We start from the raw sequence: 25,171 nt of genomic DNA on the forward strand, positions 1-25,171 counted from the left end.
GTGGTTTATTGATGGTAACGCTTGTGTTTTGGTCATGTTAATTAATGCATCAGCTGAAGATAGCTGAGGGAAGTCGAGGAAAGTGTTATCATTACTTTTTAATTAAACAAATATCCAAGCCTCTGGTGGCCTTTGTCCAATGGTTTCTACCACAGGTGCATATTAAAAGATAAATTCAGTGTTATTCATACTATGTGCACATATATGCATTGCATATGTATGAATTTATCTACTTAATCACAACACAAGCAAGGAAACCACAACCATCTTGAGAATGAACTAATCACAAAGTGTAGCAACCATCTCGCTGATTACAAGGCATGCTGAAAGTAGCCCAACTGGGTCTTTCGCGAGCCTGATGGTGCACTAATGAATCTACAAACAGACTCTGATGAGGGGCTCTTTATGGTTTTTTTGTGTGTGAATGAAGTTCTCTGTCCTGTTGGCAGCCTCAATGGAAATTAGTTGTAATGAGAAACAAGCAGAGGATATTTGACTAATCGTCTTTTATTAGCTGTTGAGAACCAACACAAACAGAAACCCTTGCACCCTTGAGGAACACACTTCGTTGTTCTTCCAGATTAGTCATTGGTAATAAAGTAGTAATTTATGTTTAGAGTTTTTTGTGTGTGTGTGTGTGTGTGTGTGTGTGTGTGTGTGCCTCTTTCTGAAGCAAAACTAGAAGTAATCTCCTAAGATGTGTTGATATAGGGATCCTTGTTTTTTCTTTTTTGGGTAGTGCCGTGGTCGTTTGTTAAATTAGCCAGTCTGGGCTGGCGTACCACACGTCACATGAGCAGAGGAATAGTGCACATAGACTTTTTTCTAACCTGCACGGACACAAAACCAAACCACACAGGCTACATATAGCCACACACCACCACACCCACGTATGCACAGGAACATATACTGAGCATACACACAAAGCTTTCTCTTGCCACTTGGGAAGAAGCTCTGAAGTGTAGTTACATGGCATATGTGTATGTCTGTGTGCGTCTATGAGAGAGGGAGAGAGAGAATGTGTGTGTGTGTGTGTGTGTGTGTGTGTGTGTGTGTGTGTGTGTGTGTGTGTGTGTGTGTGTGTGTGTGTGTGTGTGTGTGTGTGTGTGTGTGTGTGTGTGTGTGTGTGTGTGTGTGCGCGCGCGCGCTTGCGTATGGCTGAGGGGAGGGAGAAAAAAGAGAGAGCTGTCTCTGGGTAGCTGAATGGATAATCCCATGATCTGCATGGCCTCGTTTGTACACCATGCGTGGCGGGCAACGCCATTGGCTGAGACCGGGCGTTGGGTGCACACTGCCTCCACAGTAATGTGAATATTATATAACCCCCTCAGCTCTATCAGGGGAGAGGGGAGGGGAGGGGAGGAGGTGTGGTGGGAGTGCGCCAGCACCAGTGAGAGATAGGGACAGTGTACGTGGGGGGAGGGGCTGAATATACTGAGAGAGAAGGGGCGAGAGCAAGGGAGTGAGAGAATGCCAATGTGAATGAGACAAACAGAATAGAACAGAATTGAATGGAATAGAATAGGAATACATATTCCTTGAAAGGCACAGAAAGAGGGAGGGATCTGTGCTTGTCTTAAATAAATGAGCCTACTACTGTACTGGTCAAAGCACATTTCCCTCACATGCACACACTGAGCTCAGTAACTTAAGTCTTCCCTTTGAACAGCAGCGCTGTCAAAGGGCTTGTGTCAAGAGTCTATTCTGTGCGGAAAATAAATTAGCGTTGTAGTGCTTGAGACTCGTTTCAGCTACCCCCCAACTCCAGATAGCTGTAGCTGAAATCTTAAAGCAGTTGAGCAAGTTTATATATGTGTTTTTTTTCTCAGTCCTGCTGGTGATTTATTGGGAGTTGGGGAGGCCAGGTGAAGTTGAACCTGTCCAATGCAAGCCCCAGCAGTGGCAGGTGTACTGGTCTCGGAACATTCAAACTATTTGCCTTCAGGTTGACAGTGAGACAAGAAGATGCAAAAAGGTGACACTGACTGTAACGTGCGCGCACATTTGCAGGGGGGAAGTGGGGACCGCTCAAGTGCTCTCTTCATCCTGGTAGTCTTGTTGGAGAGACTCAGGAGCCGATGTACTAAGAGAATAGCGCCAGTTTTATGATTTTATTTGCGCCTTAAATCACGGCATCGTACATACAGACTGCATGAGTGAAAGGGTGTTTTGCAGGGCACAGGAAAGCTGTCAGGCTAGCTGCACTGTTCATACTGCTTATGGGAAGATTGAGGGAAAAGTTTTAAGTATCACGCAAAAATATGGGAGGAGAAGTGTTACGAACGATTGATTAGGTATTGCGGCATATGAAAACAGCGCGTCATTTTTTGCGGTGAAAAAACGTCCCCCTTGTAAAAGCAGATGCAGTCCAGATTGTTGTCAAGGGCATCATTAGGAGAAACTTTTAGAAACAACAGAACACCAGCTCTTCTTCTTTGAACCATGTCAAAAGCAAATTTTTTTTTTGATTAGCTTTTAATGTGTTATTTTCGCTTCATCATGTCATCCACTTTCCTATCCCTGCTAGACTATTAAATCTGATATAGTCTATAACTGCCCCCCAAAAAAATTATTTAGTCATAATTTGTTTTGCACTTCCTTTCTCTGCTAAGAAAAGATTATTGTAGGATTCATATTAGTCCAAAGTTCTGTGTCCTGTACTTGCTGTTTTTCTGCAAATGGCCCCCAAAAATGGAGCTATTATTTCAAGCCAGGTTGTGCTTTCTTGACTTGCTGCACTCTCTCTGCACTTCTCTAAACTGCCTGCCATGTTCTGGAGTCTTTTTGTGCGTCTCTCTATGTTTGTCCTCATGTGACTGGGCCAACTGCGTTGAGGAACTTGGGAAGTGTACATTTTTGTGTAAACCCTTGGGTCTCGACTTCCCCCCCGAGTATGAAGAGGCCTCTGCCCCCCTTACGAAATGCCAAAGGCTCACTGGGTCTCTAAGAATGCTAATGCTCCATTCATTTCAGTTACCTTATCTCTTTGTTGTTGTTGAGATGAAGGTAAGTAGTTATGCAGGTTTGACTGAAACCTTTTGACGAGCAGTTTCAAACTAATTTCTATGCTGCAGCTTGGCAAATGGAAGTCATTATTTTGTCTCTCTACGTTACTTTCGCTCCACTACACCTTCTCATCTGCTTCTACCGTTTATTCACCCCCCCCCCCCCCCCGTCATGCATTAAGATGTTTTTAATGCCTTAACTTGAGCGTGTTCTGGAAACAGAGAAACGGATTTAAAATTGTGTGTGTGAGCTGTTTGATGCAGTCACAGACTGCTTTGGCGGCTTTGTGGCCGCTCTTGTTTTTATTGTTGTTTTCCTTTTTCCCGTGTGTTGTTTGCCTCAGCTGAAGCTCAGAGGGCAGCTGAGCTAGGAGGAAAGCATAAGAGGCATGTGGGCGGAGACATTACAGAGGTCACTGCGCTGCATTTCATGTTGTGAGGCTCTCTCAGGCTTCGGTTATGTGCACATGTGTGTGTGTGTGTGTGTGTGTGTGTGTGTGTGTGTGTACGTGGGTCTGCTTGCATTTGTTGTGTGTGGCACAGATGTGTTTTCATGTTCTCTTTCCCTCTCTCTGTTTGTAATGTGTGCATGTGTGTGTATATCAGCGCATTATAGTGTTCCATGGTGTGTGTGTGTGTGTGTGTGTGTGTGTGTGTGTGTGTGTGTGTGTGTGTGTGTATGTGTGTGTATGTGTGTGTGTGTGTATGTGTGTGTGTGTGTGTGTGTGTGTGTGTGTGTGTGTGTGTGTGTGTGTGTGTACGCGTGCGTGTGTGTGTGCGCGTAGCCATGCAGAGCGTTCTCTGCCTGTGGGAGTGTTTCTAATGGAGTATGCCCATGACGTGGCGAGGATTCATCCGCCGGAGGACGTGGGTGGGTGGGGAAGGGGAAGGGGGATGTGCACGCCCCCCCCCCACCCCCTGCTGGTCACTGCGAAGAACTACGGTGACACAGTCTAAGGGGGAAATAAGGATCCTGTGGAGAAGGCTATTTGATTTCTAACAGAGTAGAAAAATGGCCTCTCAGTCTCCAAAGAGGCTATTGCCAGCAGACAGGGGGCTCACACAGCCAATAGTGTTTCTTTTCTTCCTCTCATCTCTTGACAAAAGTGGCATAGCATAGTAGAAAGTGCTTCAATAAACACTTTAACTCTCTTTACAATCCTGCATCAGTAAGCTGTATATATAAGGCAGGGAGAGCCTCAGATCTTAGTGTCATTGGTGCGCTAGGTTATTGATTAGCTACGGAGCGAGGGACCATTTTTATCTTGGTCTTCTTTAACTTTCACTAGCTTTTCTTTAGCTTTTTTCCCCCTCACTCAAAGTTGGTGTTCTTTTTTGTTCCAAACAAGTTGGTATATGCTCGCACTATGTTCACCTCTGCTGGGAAGGTGTCCTCATGTTGGCACAAGCTCAGGGAGTGGAACGGCATGATATGCTGCTGCCTGCTTGGTCCAGTGTAAATGTAGATTTGCATTTATAGTCATGTGCCATCCAGCGACGATAGCTGTTATCATGTGATTACGGTCACAGTGAGAATGTCTTGACTCCTTGCCACGGTCCTGCTTGAATTAAAGCCCTCTCTCTTTCTCTCATGCGCACACACACTCTCAGCTCCAAGCTGACTCTCCTGCACAAATCCAACTGGGCTTTCCTCCCTCTCTGAGAAGAGGCTTCTATTTGGACACTGTGCCGTGAAAGAGTGCCTTTACGTATCATGGGTACAAGATGCAGCACGTTTGCGACTATGAGTCAATGGTGCATTGATGCTGGAGTGAAGTGGGCTTGGTTGTTGATCGGTCACTGTGGGAAATCCTCTTCCTATAGCACAAGGAATTTAACACCTTGCCTGTGTATGTCTGTAATTTATATATTTGCAAAAAATACGACTGAAAAAAATATGGAGTATTGACTGTTGACAGATGAATTGTTTATGAATTTCATAGATTTTAACAAGGCTGCAAAATGTGTAAAAAAGCAAAGGAGATCTAGATGCATTTTGAATGCACAGTCATTCTCCCTTTTACCAGTGATCAGTACACTGTGTCTGTCTGCTTGTGTCTGAGGAATGCAGGCAGCATGGATCCTGATGAGAAAACTACTCTGCTGTGGCCCACTTTTTAGTGAGCATGTGTAGGTTTTTGAAAGAGGTAGGCATCATAAAAGGGTGTCATAATATTGCAATTGTTCCAATCAGTTGTAAATGGTTGTATAAATGGAGCACCCTCATGGCACTTATCTATCATGGTAGATCTATGTGTTGCATTATTCAGGGAGTTTATAACCTTGCAATGACTGAGGCAGGGACTGAGCCTGTGATTCTCTGTGCATAGTAAGGTAAGGTAAGGTGCTCTGTGTGAGTGAATGTCACAGAGTGATAGTGCAATGGTGATAGTGCAAATGAATAAGTCAAACAGTGCAAGAATAAAGTCTATATATCTATATATCTATATATATAACTATTTTAAGAAAAGGTATAGGTGTGGCCACAGTTCGGCTGTGGCATGGAGGGAGGGGTTATGCATATGTGCTAATGTGCTAATATAGCACGCAAACAGTGAGGCAGAAGGACAGTGGTAAAAAGTGGCTAGTGGACAGACAGTATCCAAACATGGAGGGGGTGAAGAGGCAGACAGACTATGCAGAGAAGTCTATCTCTCCTCCTCCCTTAAGTGAAGCATTGAACAGTTCAATGGCCCTGGGGACAAATTGCTTCCTCAGTCTGTCTGTTGTGCAAGGCAGTGAGCGAAGTCTCCAGCTGATTAGGCTCTTCTGCTTTACAATAGTGCTGTGGAGTGGGTGACACTCATTGTCCAAGACGTAGATCAGTTTGTTCAGGGTCCTTTTGTCAGATATTGAATTGATGCACTCCAGTTCAGCTCCCACTACAGAGCCAGCTTTCCTTACCAGCCTGTCAATTCGCCCCGCATCCTTCTTCTTTGTGCTTCCTCCCCAGCATACCACTGCATAGAAGAGGACGCTGGAAACAACAGACTGGTAGAACATCCTGAGGAGCTTGCTGCACACATTGAAGGACCGCAGCCTCCTCAGGAAGTACAGCCTGCTCTGCCCTTTCTTGTAGAGTGCATCAGTGTTGGCTGACCAGTCCAGTTTATTGTCCAGGTGGAGACCCAGATACTTGTAGGTGCTTACCACCTCCACATTGACCCCATCAATGGGGACTGGTAGCAGAGTGGGCTTAGACCTGCGGAAATCCACCACCATCTCCTTGGTGTTTGAAGTGTTGAGTTGAAGATGATTGAGTTTGCACCATTGCACAATTGCAAATATGTACTTATATATTATATGAATATGTACTTATCAATGTGCATTTTAAGCCTTAAATTAATGTTGGACCGTAACTAGATCATCTTTCACTTGCTAAGTTGAGTAGGCTAAGTTAGTTAATTGATGTGAATGAACGACAAAATACTTCCACACCAGCAGGGGTGGAGTGGGGCACTAAAATCCACCGGGAAACCTAACCCCCCCCCCCCCTCAAACACGCACACATATGTCAATTTAAAATACTAGGCTATAGGCTACATTTGGAGAAAGTAACTGTAGTGCTAATGCAATACAACAAGCCTATCAACCACAAACCAGGCACTTTCAATAAATGTATAAGGAACTAGATATTTAAGTGCAGTATAAAAACAGCTTTGTGGGTGGATGTTTCAAGCGTCATGCAAGGACATATATGGGTATCATAGCACTGCAATAGTTGCCTGTATAAATTGAAAAAAGGCCTAGCCTACAGACGATGTCAACCTAATAACACAGGTAATTAAATAATTGAAAAACCAGGCACTTTGAATAGGTAGATTAAAGTAGGCCTATAAAGGCTTACATATAGACAGTTCCGAGTTCCACAAACCATTTATCAGCCTGAGTGGCCCATTAATTACAGTAGCCTAGTCATAGGCTAGGCTATACATATCAACATAAGACTAGCTTGTGCTAGTTTTTGCAATAACGTCAATGGTTTAGCTCCGCTAACCTTTCTCGATGCCTTCCATCCATGTGTAAAATAGCAAGCAACCACGCAAATCCGTCGACTGTCAAAAATCCTGTAGTTTTCCCATAGACAGTAACAGTTCTCCTCGAACTTGATCGCTAGTAGGGTCATGCCATTAGACAAGGGGCCACTCATTTATCCCCCTACATATCTGTAAATAGACTTGACCTGCAATCGGTTCATTGGATAAACCAGAAACTCATTCCCCATTCCGAGGAGGCTTTGCTCCATTCTAGCCTAGGCCTGCGTTCATTTAAGAACAAACAAACAAATTAAATTGTCATTTTTTTTTCATTTATGACCATGAAAGTTCTGTAACGCCTGAATAAGACAAAAATGAATTAAGATAAAAAAAATTAAGGCTAGCCTTCACAAAAATCAGCATGGGAGAAATGAATGTGCAGGGTAACCATGAATGACATATAGACAGTGAGCGAGTGGTATAAATATTGGTTGGACTCCCCTTTAAATTGAAGTGTAGATCTCGGAGATTTTCGCGGAAATGTATACATGAATATTTAATGAACGACGCAGGGAAAACTCCCGATCTACCCGATTGCCACTCCGCCCCTGCACACCAGTGATTTCAGAGTAGCAAGAGGGGCTTCGATTTCGGTCGGTTGATGTGTATTTTTAACTGGCTGCAGCCTAAAATTAGAGGAGTGTTGATGCTGCAGTTCAGCACGTGTTTGTGTGTGTGTTTTTTTGCTTCTTGGCATACCTGACATTTATGTGACATTAGGCGTGTGGCTACATCGTCAATTCTACCTTTGAGTTTGAAGTTCGAGACTGAGATGTAATTTTGATCGATTTCGATTTAAAATCGAAATTGTGACACCCCTAGTCCTCAGCTACCTTTTTTGTTTGTTTATTCTGTTACAATACGGTTAAATAGAGATCCTGCATTAGAGTTTTAGAGATGAAAATATCCTCTCTGGAATCCTACCCGTTAGTGGCCAGTTTTAGGTAGCCTGACTCCGCCTGTCTACGTCTTACATTTCCCTACAGTACTCCGTCTGAAATAGCTCTCGTTCACATCATTTACTTCGGCAACTTGTCTCCGAACCAACCAGCGAACAGAGGGCGTTCCTGAGAGCGATTACGTTTAAGTTGCAAGCCTATCGTTATCGTTGTGTCCGCCATGGTTAACATACGTCATTACCAAACGTTAATGATTGAACTCCAATGATTTCAAACTTCAGACAAGCGTCCACCAACCAGGAAATAAGCGTTTGCCTGTTTGCCAATGGATCTAGGCCAGACTCACTGCAAAGTCAGAGAGTCTGGTATCCAGGCTAAGTTTTAGGGATCTTGGGCTCCAGATCAGAAGATTTAGGCTGACAGTGACCACTAAGCGGCCAACAGTTGAGCATAGCCCACAGCAGAACAGCATAGAATGGATAGCCGTTTGAGGCCATAGCCGGCTCGCCACGGTTCTTAACGACATTATCAAGGGCAACTAAGCAAAGCTCTTAATCCAGCCTTGTGTAATCGCAGGCCCGGGAGAATGTGTAGTACAGGGACAGTGCAGGCTGTGTATGGGGGTAGGTCAAAGGGCATGGCTCCAAGGGCTCTCTGCATGTAGGCTGTGTGCTTCAAATGGCTTCAGCTCCACATACTGTGCATAGTTCTTGGTGTATCCATTTAGTGCTGTATGAGAAGGTACATAATGTTCTAGTAATTCAGTCACCAACGTGTAAGCACTTAGAATGTACTATTGCGGCCCTGTTAAAAGTTTTGGGTGCACCTTAATGAGTAAGTTATGCACACCATTGCAGCCACATAATATGTGGGGTATGAGATATTATATCTAGTCGCAGTGGCAGCCGTGGCTGTTAGCGCTTCGGACTTGTGACCGGAGGGTCGCCGGTTCGAACCCCGACCAGTAGAAAGCGGCTGAAGTGCCCTTGAGCAAGGCACCTAACCCCTCACTGCTCCCCGAGCGCCGCTGTTGTTGCAGGCAGCTCACTGCGCCGGGATTAGTGTGTGCTCCACCTCACTGTGTGCTGAGTGTGTTTCACTAATTCACGGATTGGGATAAATGCAGAGACCAAATTTCCCTCAAGGGATCAAAAGAGTATATACACTTATTACATGGCTCTTCACAAGACAAGTAGAACGCTCCATTTGCTTGAATGGGATTTCCCAAAGTTCTACGGTAAAATATATTCATGTAATTACCGCTGCAAACATATAATTACCGCTGTCAATGGCAACGGGTTTTGTGCTTCTGATACGTCTTCCATATCACTACGCAAGGACTGGAACTTCATTCAAAAGTGAAAGCAGACGGTTGATCAGCTGTGTTCTAAAGAATGTTTGATTCAAATTCAGCGTGTGTTGATGCAAACTATTTGTTTCTCAGCAAATGCCACGATGAACGGTAACAAATAGGCTAGGCTATGTAGGCTAAAGTCATATCGTGGGGAGTTTATTATTTCGTTTTGGCAAGTAGCCGTATAATAAGCGGGATAATGTATAGAACGCCGGTCATTATGGGAAAATAAGTCCCTTCAGGGCGAAACAAGTCCGGTTCGCCCTGTCGGGACTTATTTTCCCAGTAATGACCGGCGTTCTATACATTATCCCTTACTTATACTAGTCTTTCGTCATTCTACAGATGTGCTGCAGTAAGCTGATGATTCGTATTCCTCTCGATGGGCTTACAGTATCTGTTCTCATATCTTCTCTCGCCTGTGCTCTTGTGTTCCAGCCCTCCTAACAGACCAGAAGCCAATGGAGCTGGTGGAACTGCAGCAGCTAAATCGGGTGGAGCAGCTCATAAGATCTGCCTGGTCTGTTCCGATGAGGCTTCGGGCTGCCACTACGGCGTCCTCACCTGCGGAAGCTGCAAGGTGTTCTTCAAGAGGGCCGTTGAAGGTAAAAACAATGGACGGAGAGCCGCAGGTTACAGGGTTCAGAAGGCTCAATAAGTCTGATAGTTGTTGAGTAATCCTTTTATTGACTACTACAGTAGAGGAACGCCCTCTGTATGTTTAATTAACTTGCTGTTCCGTCTTCCTAGGGTTTTGTTAACACAAGCTTTGATGCTTTTGTGGTTTGTGTGTGTGTGTTTTGTGTGTGTGTGTGTATGTGTGTGTGTGTACATTATTTGTGTCATTGTTAGGATACCAGAGTGTGGATCCAGCCAAACTGGTTTTTTAGAAATTAAAATGACAGCCTGCTGGGTTCACACCCGTATTATAGATGCATTATGGCCAGTGGATGACCTATCTGTGTGTCCTAAAGGTGTGGTATCAGTACAAACAAGACTGCATGCTTATGCACAGTGAAGGTGTGTGCTGTCATTGGTATTGGGAACAAGGGGATTCAGAAAAAAGACAGAGCTACTTACAGTATAGTCCCTCTCACTTTTTTTTTTACATTTTGTTGCAGCTAAAATCAGTCAGTATCACAATGAAAACGTGATTTGTGGAGACTTTGTTCATTTATTTATTTATGAATACGGTACTTATTATTTTGGATTTGTCTACCACTCTGAGGTGGAATGTGAAATGGCAGACTTCATGAGCTCCTCTTTTCACAGAGATCCCTCACTCTCTTTCAGTTTCTACAGATAGCAAACCCACAAACCCATAAAAAAAGAAAAGAGAGGGAGAGAGAGAGAGAGAGAGAGTAAAATCATTAGTTTTGTCCAGAGGCTGGTTCTCCTTGCAGGAAGTTGCCCTAAACTGAGAGATTCCTCTCTTGGGAAGGACAGAGGGTGACCAAGTGGTCAGCAGACAGTTGTGTGTTGCACTGTCAAGCCCCAGGCTCCTCTTCTACAAGTGTATTTATACCACAGATAGCGACGGGAGTACTTGGCCTCCCCAGATTCAGACTCAATGTTTAGCCTGGGAGGTCTGTACTGTGGCTCCACCTGTCTGACAGGTTCTACTGTGGCAGATGTTGTGCCTTACAGTTAGACATGTAAATGAGACTTTTAGCACACAGTCTGTTTTCAGCCAAATTATGAGTGTTGATAGAAATATGCAGGGTTAGTGACAAATCAAGTATCATACAACTAATGATAGCGTTCAGGCATTGGCAGGAATAATAATAATAGTTTCAGGCAGCACTATAAAAAGAGAACCATAAATATTAAATTATCTGTGTCGTGTTCTTTTGATATGTGTGTGTATGTAAGAGGGAGAAAGAGTGTCTGTGCTCGTGTCAGCCACTTAAGTCCATGCTGCATGCGTTTTAGCATTGAAGTGTGGTCGTCCACCTCAGGACTGGAAAAGCATGTTTATTTCACACTCACTCACAGCTAAGATCAGTTTTACAGTAAGCTTTGTGATAAGCATCCTCATTTAGATTTCTGTATTTTCTGAATTTTCTGAATTTTGTATTCGATGCATTAAGGTCAGATATAGTACTGGAAAAAGTACATTTTTTTTTTTGTAATATCTTTTCATCATAACAGCAATGTATGATGATTTATTTATGATAATGCTTCTATTAACTTGTTTTTGTGATTTTAGGAACATCAAAATACATATATAAAAGATTAGAAACTGTGTATGCCTGATAACATTAATAGATTAGATTAGATTAGATTCAACTTTATTGTCATTGTGCAGAGTACAAGTACAAAGCCAACAAAATGCAGTTTGCATCTAACCAGAAGTGCAAAAAAGCAGAAAAGTGCAATGTGATATACAAAGTATAGACAGGTGGTGCATAGGCAAGAAAATAAATATAGTGCAGTGTAGACAGTAGTATGCAGTTGGTTTACAGAAGGTGGTTTACAGTAATGTAAATAAGATATAAATATGTGCAGTGTATTAGCAGTTACTTTATAAGAGCAGAATAAATATGGCTATGTGATATGAACAATGTATGAACAACATCTACAGATATGTGCAATGTAGTAGCAAAAAGCTCAAAATGACAACTAAAATAACATTAGTATTGCAGTGTCATTGAACTGAGTAGATATAGTATAGGAGCATGAATGTCATTTAAGCATTTAGTGAATGGTAAATTGTCACTGTGTAGTTAAAACTTCTAAAACGTCTAATTGTGCTATTGTCCAGCCATTAAATAAAAAATCATATCAGTATTTTTTGTGTCTCTTCTCTCCATTCTATGGTTGTTCTGGCTTGGGTGAAGGATGGAGAGCACGGCAAAACACGGATGGTAAATAAAACACTACCTTCAATAACACCGCTGCTTCAGTTATACCCTCAATCACTCTGTGTCCTCCCACCTCTCTGCCTCTCTCTCTCTCTCTCTCAGGCTGAAAGCCAACAGCTGTGCTCTGTCAAATGCATGTTTTTATGGTTTGGTGATTTCAATGATTTGCTAACATTGTCATTTCAACGACAAATTTGTTAGTATGCCTCACAATAACCTTATCAATGTTAAAACTGTTAGTGCGGTTAATAGCACTAACCACTGTGTAAAGGTTAACATTACCTTTGTTTCTAATGCCCCGCCACCCCACCCCTAAGCTCCTTCTGCTTCTGTTGTTGGACCTCAACAAATGCAGTTAATGTGGGCTATTATGTCTTATGAGAGGGTCCCTGGTCATTTTCTGGGAGCCTGGGGTTCGTAGGTGCTGGTATCATCTAAAGGAAACATATTAACCATTAACACATGCTGTGCAACAAGTAATTAGTCACAACAGTGCTTACTGCGTCCAGGGTGTGAGTCAATGCACTGCTGCTGGGGATTGTGGTTGAGGGTATGGAGAACTTGATAAGGCCACATTCAAACGACTTTGTATCTAGGCAATTAACTGCTAATAATTGCTTTGGCCGGATAGTAAAGTAAGGTGGGAGGCTGGACAAAGTGACATTTCAAATAAAGGGGAGAGGGAAATGAATATGAGATAGGGACTCCACTATTTATTTTAGCCCTTTCATTTTCTTCCAGTCTACTCTGTTGCCTTTACTGTTCTGGGAAGCTTTTGATACTATAGGGACAATAATGTAGTTAGCGTTGCTTGTGTGTTGCAACAGCAGCTCTCTCGAATGAGACATGGCTGCTTTGCTAAATAATTTAAGCTTGTTCATGAAGAAAGAGAATGGTTGATTTCAGACACGGCAGTTGTTGGCTTTCCTTTTACAGAAGTCTGTTGGTCAAGTGTGAAGGGTGAGAGATGTGTAAAGAAAACTGACCTGCGTTCAGTTAACTTTTTTCATGGATTTTTAAGATTCAAACCCAGTAGAAATGTCTACTCCATGCTCATGTCTGCTATGTGCTCATGAGAGATTAGAGCAGAGGTTGCTGTCATCAAAATAACAATCTGAGAAAGATCATGGCTATTCCAAATCATAGGCTACACTCTTAACTCACAACCAGCTTAATATGGATGTGTGCTTGTGTTCGCAAAATTTTGGAAATCTGTGCTAGTCAAAATGTCAACCCCTTCCTTAACATGGATTTGCCATGTTGCAAGTAGCAAGTCAGCCCCCCCCCCCTCTACAATGAGGCTAGCACATAAAGTTCTTGGGTACAGTACATTTCAAAGGGGAAATCTTTTTCTTAGTTGCAATTCCTGCTTGTCTGCATGGCAGACGTTTTGTAGAGGCAGTTGCTAAAGAATGGAGAAATACTTCCCACTCTAAACTAGATTCTCACAGCAAAAATGGCAGTTTCAAGTAAGAGATGTGATTATCTTACAAAATCACATTATATGCATCAAACTCTGTTTTATGTTTATAGAGCTAGACCCTAGCTGCCAGAGATTTAAGATACTATCTGGATTTCGCAAAATTGTCTCAAGTGCACATACAATTTGATAGAGGTTCTATAGAATGTACTATAAATATACTAGCATACTACATATAATGGACCAAATTTGGTATTGCTCCTGGATCACTGCTGTACATAGAAGTCCACAGGCCAGAACAGCAGTCAGCTAATGACAGCCATTCTGTGTGAAACTCTAACAGTCCTGAACAAATAGATTTCAGATTGCATGCCAGACAGTTCAGGCTCTTAGGCCATCCCTAAAATTATGTTGGCTGGCTTGTCGTAACCCGACCGACTCAATCAAGTTGGGCCCAACCTTTTTTTTTTTTAACATCGTTTGATCTGCCGATTTGCCAAATATAATGTTCTTTTGTGGCCTGGTAAAATATTTTTTAAGTAATATTTTACTTTGTAAAACCACTTTATTTTGTGTGTTCCCATGTAGTGGTTTGGAGATCAAGGGGTAGTGTGATGTATCCCTTAAAATCCCTGTACAAATGGAGCATTTTCAGATGCTGGCTAGATTCAAAGGGATAAAAAAAAATTCCAGAAAGCTTAGTGAAGAGGAAGTGAAGAAAGCCAAGACTTTTTAGTCGGAGTATACGTCGTTAATACGTCGTAGTATAAAAAATCGGAATATCTCAGTTTAATTACAAATTAACATGTAATTAGTTTAACAAGCATATGAGAAAATAGCTATTTACAGTGTCAACAGAACTTATGAAAAGGATTTGTGAATAACAGTAATATTTGGGTAGAATCCGGTAGCAATCTTTCTGCACTCCCATGCTCATTCCTGAGGATAAATGTAAGTTTACAGGAATAGCACTGATATAGCTGGCACTGATATGTGTTTATACTGTTGGAAAGAGAGACACTTTTGCTTTGCAACTTGCATTGCACTAGTCTGTGTATTCGTTGATGTGCCTTATGGGTTGAGTAAATTATGAACTTGAATTTGATGCACATCTGTGCACTGTGTTTTGCGCTGCTGTAAACACTAGCCCATTTGAAAACCAGTAATAAACTGTTGGAAGTGTTCTTCGGTTATCTCTGAAATAAAGTTAGCTCATCACCAAATGTTGGTTAAATTTGACGTACTATACACTATATGCTAAATATGAGCTAAAATGTAGGCATTAATTCATTCTCAGTGGTACTGATATCTTCATTAATGATGCCATGAAGCCATTTAATTGTGTGTTAGCAATTTTATGCTGCTGCGGCTGGAGATACTGTATGCCATTGTTCTGACATGCTCAGAATTGCCATTGCCATTTAAAACCAGGAGTCATGACAGTAAGGTTTCATCAACAGATGACCACATGATTTTGGTTTCTCCCAGATGGATACTGTGTTTTTAGGACTTAAAATAATTGTGTGATATTCAGTCTGCCATATTTTAACTGCCTTGAGTTGTTAAAATATGGCAAAAAAACAGAATGAGAGCAGTGTACATCCTTACAAAACATCCTGTTGATATTGTACTATTTCCTGAACTATATAATGCTCTTATCAGCTAATCTTCAATCAGTTTTTATTTGATTGTTATTGATCCCCCTTTTTTTCTTGTATTCAGGGTCATACTATATATTGATCTCTAATTTTGTGAAATTATTCTTTTTGGTGATTATCTTTTTTTAATTTACCTGCTGTTTTTATTTTATAATTTGGATGATACAGCAAACCAGCATACTGTAAGAATGGCCTTTTTCTCTGACTTTCCATGTACGCTTAATGCAGTTTAATGCTGCATACAAAGTACAGAGTATTGTGTTTTTGTTTTGTTCTGTCATATTTACTCAGAATTATATATTCATGTGTCACATGTCCAATAGGCTTCAATTAGAGATATTGCCATCAGCTTTTATCCAATCAGAAGCCATAGAATCTGTAATTCACGGTCACGGATTGGCCTTCCTCAGCTTTGAGATGGAGAGTTGAGAGGGAGTCTCTGCCTAGTGCTAACTTTATTGCTAGTTTCACATTGTTACTTTAAGCAGAGCTGTGAGCTTCTTTTTTTCTCGTTCACATGACCATGTCATTCCTGGTGTGCACGCCAGGAATAGACACCAGACTAGAAGCATGACAGGCCCCACAAACATATTAGCTGGTGCTACAGCCTACCAGCGTTTTTTTTCTGTGGCGTTTGCAAAATTTCCTTACTGACCCTAGGGCACCATGAACATTATAATCAGCCATTTTGTTTTCGTATTGTTGTTTGTTATCACTTGACATTGCAGAAATCTTGACTGGTTTCTGTAATGGTGAACAGTGCTAACTGGTCTCTGCATGTCGCTTTTGAAATGATGCCCCAGGTTGTGGGTTGAAATGGGGCCTTAGGTTATTGACCTTCCCAGTGAGGAAAACAGTGCAGAGCTGCCAACCCTCACACATTCGATTGGCGCGTGGAGCCAATCAGATGAATGAATCTCACTCTCAATGTGTGAGAGTTGGCAGCTCTGTAGTGGTTTCAAGTAAGCAAAAGTAGGATTGAATAATTGAGTATTAGCACTTTGCTTTGGTTTTTTTACTCTTTAAGGTTCAAACTAATTATTACCCAACCCCCCCCCCCCCCCCTCAAAGGACAACATAACTACCTATGTGCCGGACGCAACGACTGCATCATTGACAAGATCCGGAGGAAAAACTGTCCCGCCTGCCGTTTCCGGAAGTGTCTGCAAGCCGGCATGAATCTGGAAGGTAAGACATTGCATGCTCTACTGCAGCGATATCTAGCACATCAGCCCCATGAGATTGATTAGTCATATCATGTCACACAACCATGCCTTACCACTCCTCCTTACTTTAATGTTCCAAATTTTGCAGAACATGCACAGATTGTTGGCGGTTGCTTTGAAAGCTATCTGTATGTCTAAAGGGTGTGTTATTTGACTCTTAGTCAGAAAGTGTCAAGACTGGTTGTAAATCCCTGTTTGTAAGTCGTGCTTAGGCTACATGGTTTCTCTGATGTGTCTTCTTAATGAGACTGTCACCCTTCAGTGGGCTTTACTTACATGTGTCACAGGTATGATTAGTGATCTGCTGTGTATGTGTATTTGTCACAAATGAGTAAAACTATTAGAGAGTGTTAAACTGACTGGGGACAAGGCACATGATTGTGGATATGATACGAAGAGAACTGCTTCTGGAGAAAAAATATGATGGCTTTCTGTTTTCCTCGTCAGGATAACATAGTCATTTCCTTTGGCTCTAAGCAGTTTTTACATAGTTCTTGAGGTTTGAAGTATGGGTTCAAGTAGAGGCAAAAAGCATTCAGAGTAGCTATTTTGAACAATGATTTTTCTCTTGCTCTCAGAGCTAGTTTCTGTGTAAAATTGTATCCCAATAATAGAAACCTGGAAGTCCTTAACCCTGGTATTGAGAATATGCTAGCTCGGTTGCTGAGAGCAGAAACATACTCCATACTTACACTTTGTTCCGGTTTCTTAATGCATGCCGTTATCAGGATTATAGGAATGTGCAAAACCAGATTTCTCTGTGAACGCTATGCTTCTAATCAGTTGATACAACTGGATGAAATAATTTATATACACATGAAACACCTACGCTAAAGTAAATGCATAACAGTGTCACTACTTTAGATGTTTTGCAGCAACTTGCCATGAGTACAGCCAGTGGCATCACATGTGTGTTGTCAAGTAGTGAGTATGTGTCGCTGACATTCAAGTTCAAGTGTATTGCCATTTCAACAACACAGTTGACAGGAAAGTAATTTCCTGTATATTAGTAGCCTTTTTTTTTTACCAATATTAGCTTTTGAGATCTAGTAGTTTTTAGGGGTGCAGATATATCCCAGCCATTAGTTTTGAGTAAAAAATACTCCAAGTCCATAAAAAATCCATAACAAGTTGTTTTATTGAACAATTACAAAACAAAACTTCCATAATCGGTTTAAAATTTAATCCAAATCCAACTCACTCACTCCTGTTATCATCTGGCTAGTTGATGTTCTGGCAAGAGTTACCATAACAGTTTCAACAAGCAGAAATACACTTGACTCCTTGCTTTTTACAGCAGCACCTGAGAGTGTCACAGTCCCCTGCACAGTTGCAGCTGAGAAACTTCAGAAGGTAGTCCGGGATCTGTTGTAGGGACTGGTGCATAACCATGTTCTTCTTGTTTCTATCCACACTCATGGGCATCCAGTGATGGACTTTGTAGCAGTAGCCAATCAGCGGTTTAACAGGACAGGTTCCACTTAGACCAGGCCTCGCCATGGTCGACCAAAGAATTTGAGTGCACATGCTCAGCGCCATATCTAGATGCTGTCTTTGGAAAATAGACGTATGAGTGCTGCCAGCTTTGCTGCAGAGGTTGAAGGGGTGGGGGGTCAGCCTGTCAGTGCTCAGACCATATGCCGCTCGCTGCATCAAATTGGTCTGCATTGCTGTCGTCCCAGAAGGAAGCCTCTTCTAAAGATGATGCACAAGAAAGCCCACAGTTTGCTTAAGACAAGCAAGTTCATGGATAACCATGAGACATGTCCTGTGGTCTGATGAGACCAAGATAAACGTATTTGATTCAGATGGCGTCAAGCGTGTGTGGCGGGAACCAGGTGAGGACTACGAAGACAAGCATGGTGGTGGGAGTGTCATGTTCTGGGACTGCATGAGTGCTGCACTGGGGAGCTACAGTTCATTGAGAGAACCATGAATGGCAACATGTACTGTGACATACTGAAGCAGAGCATGATCCCCTCCCTTCGGAAACTAGGCCGCAGGGCAGTATTCCAACATGATAACTTTTGAGCATCTGTGGGGCATCCTCAAATGGAAGGTGGAGGAGCGCAAGGTCTCTAACATCCACCAGCTCCATGGTGTCGTCATGGAGAAGTGGAAGAGGATTCTAGTGGCAACCAGTGAAGCTCTGGTGAACTCCATGCCCAAGAGGGTTAAGGCAGTGCTGGAAAACAATGGTGGCCACACAAAATATTGACACTTTGGGCACAATTTGGACATTTTCACTTAGGGGTGTACTCACTTTTGTTGCCAGCGGTTTAGACATTAAAGGGACACCAGGCAAGCCTGATGCTTTTTCTCTACGAAACTCCCCCTCGCTCGGTCTGAAGCTCTTTTCCTTTTCTTTGCGTCTTCCGTCAAGGGTTTTCGCTGCTTCTTCGCCGGCTCTGCCATTATACACACGTTTGCAACAATCTCTAGCGTTTCGTTAGCCTGCCTCTGTGCTGTAAACTGATCCTGCTTCTGTCGGCGGGTAGGATACACCGAACTTGCAAGTGGGATATTCTTCCTACAGGCAGTAGGGGCGGGCGAGAGAGCCTTCATTCGCCCCGTAATGAGTCATTTAACCATATACCGACTTACGAAGATGATTAATTAACACGAAAACGTTGCCTGGTGTCCCTTTAATGGCTGTGTGTTATTTTAAGGGGACAACAAATGTACACTGTTGAACAAGCTGTACACTCACTACTTTACAATGTAGCAAAGTGTCATTTCTTCATTGTTGTCCCATGAAAAGATATAATGGAGTACTTACAAAAAATATTAACTCAGTTTTGTCCTCATGAGCTCTACATTTTGTTGCTCACCGTCCACCCTCCGCATAGGACTCTCTCTCTCTTTCACACACACACACACACACACACACACACACACAAAGAAAGACAGGAAAGAACAGATCTCAGCTTGTCAAGTTTTGTTTGCGTGTAACACACTCGTATAATCACAGATAGTTTTGAAGGTGTGAACTTTATTTGTAAGTTAAGTGTGTGCATACCTGTTTGTGTGTGTGTGGGTGGCTGGGTGGTTGTGAATGTGTTTGTGAGAGTCAATGTGCATAGATGTGTGTGTGTGTGTGTGTGTGTGTGTGTGTGAGTGTGTGTGTGAGAGAGAGAGAGAGAGAGAGGGAGAAAAAAAGAGTGTCCAACATGGAGGGTGGACAGTAAGCAACAAAATGTAAAACTCATGAGGACAACATAACTACAGTAGTATCAAGCCTTAGAAACTGCCTCCGACTACAGGAGCTGCAGCACGGCACTCTCTGCGGGCATTATCTCCAGATCAGAGATTGGGTACTGCTACAAAGTCCATAACTGGATGCCCTTGAGTATGGATAGAAACAAGAAGAACATGGTTAAGCACCAGTCCCTACACCAGATCCCATTGCACCGGACTACCTTTTGAAGTTTCTCACTTGCAACTGTGCAGGCGACTGTGACACTCTCAGGAGTCAAGTGTAATTCTGCTTGTTGGAACTGTCATGGTAAATCTTGCCAAAACATCAACCAGCCAGATGATAACAGAAGTGAAGCAGTGCAGGGGAGTTGAGGGATCTTAAACTGATTAAGGAAGTTTTGTTTTGTAATTGTTCAATAAAACCACTAGTTATGGATTTTTTATGGACTTGGAGTCATTTTTACTCAAAACGAATGGCTGGGATAGATGGCGAAAAACTTCCTACAGCCTAACTTTCCCGAACTGATTGGTTTTCGGTCTCTCCAATTGCGTCTGTAGGCATTTTGATCGGCGTCTGCTCAGGACGCCCATTGGAAATGGGCTGTGAATGAACCTTCCCCAGACCCACTCTCAGTTGAGAAGGGTCTGGTGTCAACCGGGCTAGTGTATTAGCCGCATTGTGTATAAACCGCAATAAGCCATATTAACTGCACCCATGTATTAAACGCATAGCTGAAGAAATTTTGCACAATCAATGTATAAACCTCGGCTAATAGTTGGGAAATTACACACATATTCACAATACAGTACAACACAATACAACACATGATACACAATCATCATACTCTGGGCTTTCTGGGCTGTTGACACACAGCTCACAACTGCTCTAATATTTTCCCCCACATAGACAGAGAAGTCCTAAAGCGCCAGTCTTTCCTGGGCAGCCCAGCCCTGCCTGTTTCACTTCTGTTTGCCCCTCCCCAGCCCCCCCCTCGCTACTAGTCAAGGCATACGCCCCGGCTCCATAGAATGTATAAGGAAGCTGGTCACATGTTAGCGTTAAGAGGGTCGGTGATGGGGTGGGGGTGGGGGTGTGTGAACTGAGGGGAGATTCAGTGCAGTCTGCACAGATGGACTGCATGTTGTCTGAATGAGAGCATTCAAAAGAGCTCCACAGCTGAACCAGTCGATGGCTTGTTGATCAGGAGAGAGCTCGAAAAGAGGATGGGGGGGTGTTGGGGAGGAGAGACGCGCACACACGGGCACACACACACACATACACACACACAAACACACACACACATACACACACACAAACACACACACACACACACACACAAGCACACAAACACACACACACACACGCACACACACACACTCACACACGCACTCACACAAGCACTCACACACACAAACACAAACACACACACATACATGTGTGACGCAGGTACATTGGTGGACTGCTAAATTTGAGGTCCTACCAGAAAAGCTCTTAGTTCCCATAGAAACGTTTATGGAGGAAATTAAAATGGAGAGAAAATGATGGGCTTGATGGGGAACTCTCCATCAGCCCTCTGCTTATTCCTGTTTTTCTTCATGGAAAGCACGGCAGTCACATGCTTGAAGCTCTTCTTAAAACCGTGTGTATAGAAAGACCGTGTAAAAGATCTTCAGGCATTTTACATTCTCCCATAGAAATCTGCTGCATATTTCCCACCATCTCTTTTCTACCTATTGGGGAATAGTGGACTCTAAAAGCATAGACGGGATTATTTAGTGTGTTCAATGAATACAGTGATTGACCAACTTCAGAATAATGTTTGCATCTATATTGTTTTTTGTTCAAATGAATTAGAAAGACAATTAAGCAAATTTGAGTTAAGGACCAACTACTTACCTTGACCTTTTCTTTCAATCTATCTCTTCTCAATCTCTATTCTTCTCTATATTTCTATGTCTCTCTTCTTTCCTCCCTCTCCCCCCCCCCCTCTCTCTCTTTCTCTCTCTCTCTCTCTCTCTCTCTCTCTTTCTCTCTCCATCTCTCAGCCCGTAAGAACAAGAAGCTGATTCGGCTGACACGACAGCAGAGTGGCGGTGACTCTGGACAGCCCCTGCTTGACGAGCAGCAGTGCACTCTGGTGCCCAAGTCCATGCCGCAGCTGACGCCCACCATGCTGTCGCTGCTGAAGGCCATCGAGCCCGAGGTGATGTACTCGGGCTACGACAGCACCATCCCGGACACGTCCACCCGCCTCATGACCACGCTCAACCGCCTCGGTGGCAAGCAGGTCATCTCCGCTGTCAAGTGGGCCAAGTCGCTGCCAGGTGAGTTCAGTGCAAGGGGGGAAATAAGTGTGTGTGTGTGTGTGTGTGTGTGTGTGTGTGTGTGGTTGAAAGAGGATTACTGGGTTAAGGACTGGCCCCTTATAGACCCTTTCAAGAGAGTTCCATTATCAGCATCATAGTTGGCCCCACAAGGCTTCCTTTTTAACATTCCATATGTTATCTTAATGCAGAGGAAGTAGATTGAGAACCAAATAGAATGTTCAAGCATTGTTTTTGTTTTTATTGTTGAAAGGGTCTATAGTTAGGTAGAGTGGAGTAGTAGAGTAGGTTGGAGTGTGCGTGGGTGTGTGTATGCACGTGTGTGTGTGTGTGTGTGTGTGTGTCTGTGTGTGTGTGTGTGTGTGTGTGTGTATGTGTGTCTGTGTCTGTGTGTCAAAGGACTGTTAAGTTAAGGCCTGTGTAGATGCACTGACCCCTTCGTGGTGAGGGTCCATGTGAGGAGCAGACAGTATGAGTGACAGTGTGTATTTGTGTGTTGAGGAGGTGCTTGCCAAGGGCATGTTGCGTTACGGACTGTTAACTGAAGTAAGCCCCTGCAGCAGGAAAGGGAGGTGTTGGGAGGGCGATCTTGAGGCTTGTTTATGTAAGGTTCAGTGAAGTTAACGCCCTTTCTGGCGAGACCTGCTGAACAGAGCAGTGTGTGTGTGTGTGTGTGTGTGGTTGGGACGGGGATGAGGGTGGGGGGGTTAGGTGTGAAGGTACAGAGCAGAGAGGGGAAGAGCGAGCGGGCCAAGGTGCTGCCAGTGAGTGATGCTAGTGTGGGAGGGCAGAAGTGACTGTCGGGCATCTAAAGGCTATTAAGCTGTTGGGTCCTGCTCTGCGTGGTGTTAAGTTGAGCAGGTCAAGAGGGTAAGAGTTGTGTGACCATGGAGAGAGCATAAAGGCCATCGAACTGACCAGCGTGAGTGTACGTGGCATTGAAGGGTTGCGGGGATTTTTGTGTGTGTGTATTGTGTGTGTGTGTGTGTGTGTGTGTGTGTTGTGTGGGGGCGTGAGAAGGAAAGCATATGATGGCCTGATTTGGGTAAGTCCTCGGAGAAAAGGACAGAGGACGGAGAGGCAAGTGGTGGGCAGTGGGGAAAGGTTACCCAACAGCTGCACGGTTGAGCAAAGATAATCCCAGCGGATTTCACCACGTCCACTTTGAAGTGTCAGAAGTTAAATGCCCATTTGTGGGAGTTTTTCTGGTCAATTTGAAGCATTTACCACTGGAGAAATGTAGAGAATGTGTTTGAGTGTTACTGGCCATTGGACATGGGGACTTGGGGACCTTCCATATTGCCCTGCTCTGCGCGCACAGTCACTAGTCTGTGGTATTCCCACGGAGAGATTAAGCTGCAGAGCTGTTCCACTACAAAGCAAAACAAAAGCAAAATGTTTTTTTGTTTGTTTTTTGTAAGAAATGCTTATGCTTCTTAACTCATTCCCAGGTTTGTCCAAGGGCTAGTCCAACCGTGTGGAATCAGGACACACTATGAAAATGTTCTGAAAATCATAGACACTCATCACACTGATGAGCTGGAGCAGCAGCCAAACCAGCACATTTCTCTAATCTAGCATTCATTTGAGATGTACAGTACAGTACTTGCCAACTTGCTCCCAGCACAGCACTATTCAGTGGCAAGTAACTACCACATTGATTTTCTTATCTAGTTTAGGCCCACAGCGTAAAAAAAAACAGGGCGGAATGGCAACCACGACACCAGATCAGTCCAAAATGATGATCACTTGCGTAACAGAACACATAACACAAGTTACTCATCACCACAAGTTGTCTGAGCATTGTGTTATGTTGTGCTCCTGACTCCTTATTTCCATTCCCTGTAGCACGTTGTAACTGGTTTATTTGGAAAGTGCAACAAACAAAGATGATTATGATCATTATTGTTCATCCCCACCACCAGCATCATCTAAAACAGTGTTACATACTTTGTCCTCTCCCCTCACTGCTGTTGTCCTCTCCCCTCACTGCTGTTGTCCTCTCCCCTCACTGCTGTTGTCCTCTCCCCTCCTCTGTTGTCCCTGCAGGCTTCAGGAACCTGCACCTGGATGACCAGATGACCCTGCTGCAGTGCTCCTGGCTCTTCCTCATGTCCTTCGGCCTGGGCTGGAGGTCCTACCAGCAGTGCAGCGGAGGCATGCTCTGCTTTGCCCCCGACCTCGTCATCAACGAGTGCGCACCTTTTATTTGTTTATTTGCTTGTTTACTTGTTTTGCATGATGCTGTATGATGCACGTGCAACTGAGTTGTGTTTCAGTGTTTAGAAATCATGCATGCATAATTTTAAACGTTTTTTTTTTAGCTGTCTTGGCCCCATGAGGATGTGGAAATGTTTTGACTTTTACGGGACTTCGATCAGAATAAATATTAGGGCTGTCAATCGATTAAAAAAAATAATCTAATTAATTACATACTCTGTGATTAATTAATCTAAATTAATCGCATATATAATTTTTGCTGTGAAAGTATTTTAAATATTTAAATTCAAATGAATCATTGAATAATCAGCATTAGTGACATTAAAGTTCAAAATCTGTTTTATTATTATTTTCACTGTTCAAATAATTGCCATAATAATCTATGATATGACCTAATATGCTGAGGAAATAAATTCAAAGTGCTTCAAATTCAAATAAATTCAAAATAAAGTGCTTCGGGAAGAAGTTTTTTTTACATACAAGGCATTTCAGGCCACAGATATAACCTAGGGGACACAATGAAAATAAATTAATACTCCCCTCAATGTCAACACTTATTTCTTTGCATTGATGTGCGACTATAGAGTTGATGAACTCCGGTGATATGCAAATTCCTTGCTGCAGACATTGCAGAGGACTTTATTTTCAACACTTTATTTTTTAACACCATCAGGCCGTTTTTTAAAAGTAAATGTTCCAATCAATGGTCCAAGCAGCACGTTTTCTTCTCCTTCATTTTACAGTCTAAATTTTACTGACTAGAACGGCTCGGGGTCAAAGGTCACACGGAATCGACTAATCTGCACTAATTTTTTTAATCAGTTATTTTTTCTCAAATTAATTAATCGAAATTAATCAGTTATTTTGACAGCCCTAATAAATATCTTTGCGGCTATGGGGTGGCTTCACTGTGACTGAACTATGTTTATCGTTGTGTAATTTGTGTGTGTGTGTTTGTGTGTTTG

General features: G+C 42.9%; 1 protein-coding gene across 1 annotated transcript in view; it reads left to right on the forward strand.

Moving 5' to 3' along the window:
- Positions 1-25,171, forward strand: part of LOC143112867 (glucocorticoid receptor-like) — a 59,535-nt gene that overhangs the window by 30,622 nt on the left and 3,742 nt on the right. Inside the window, exons 3-7 of the mRNA XM_076275249.1 lie at positions 9,734-9,900; positions 12,136-12,162; positions 16,309-16,425; positions 21,708-21,986; positions 24,036-24,180. Of these exons, the coding sequence (XP_076131364.1) occupies positions 9,734-9,900; positions 12,136-12,162; positions 16,309-16,425; positions 21,708-21,986; positions 24,036-24,180 (735 nt within the window). The remainder of the gene's footprint in view (positions 1-9,733; positions 9,901-12,135; positions 12,163-16,308; positions 16,426-21,707; positions 21,987-24,035; positions 24,181-25,171) is intronic.

Source organism: Alosa pseudoharengus, unplaced genomic scaffold, assembly GCF_046254945.1.
Source record: "Alosa pseudoharengus isolate Yale_2024_CS ecotype anadromous, Long Island Sound unplaced genomic scaffold, YU_APseudo_1.1 YU_APseudo_1.1_scf_8, whole genome shotgun sequence".
NCBI classification, from domain to species: Eukaryota; Metazoa; Chordata; class Actinopteri; order Clupeiformes; family Clupeidae; genus Alosa; species Alosa pseudoharengus.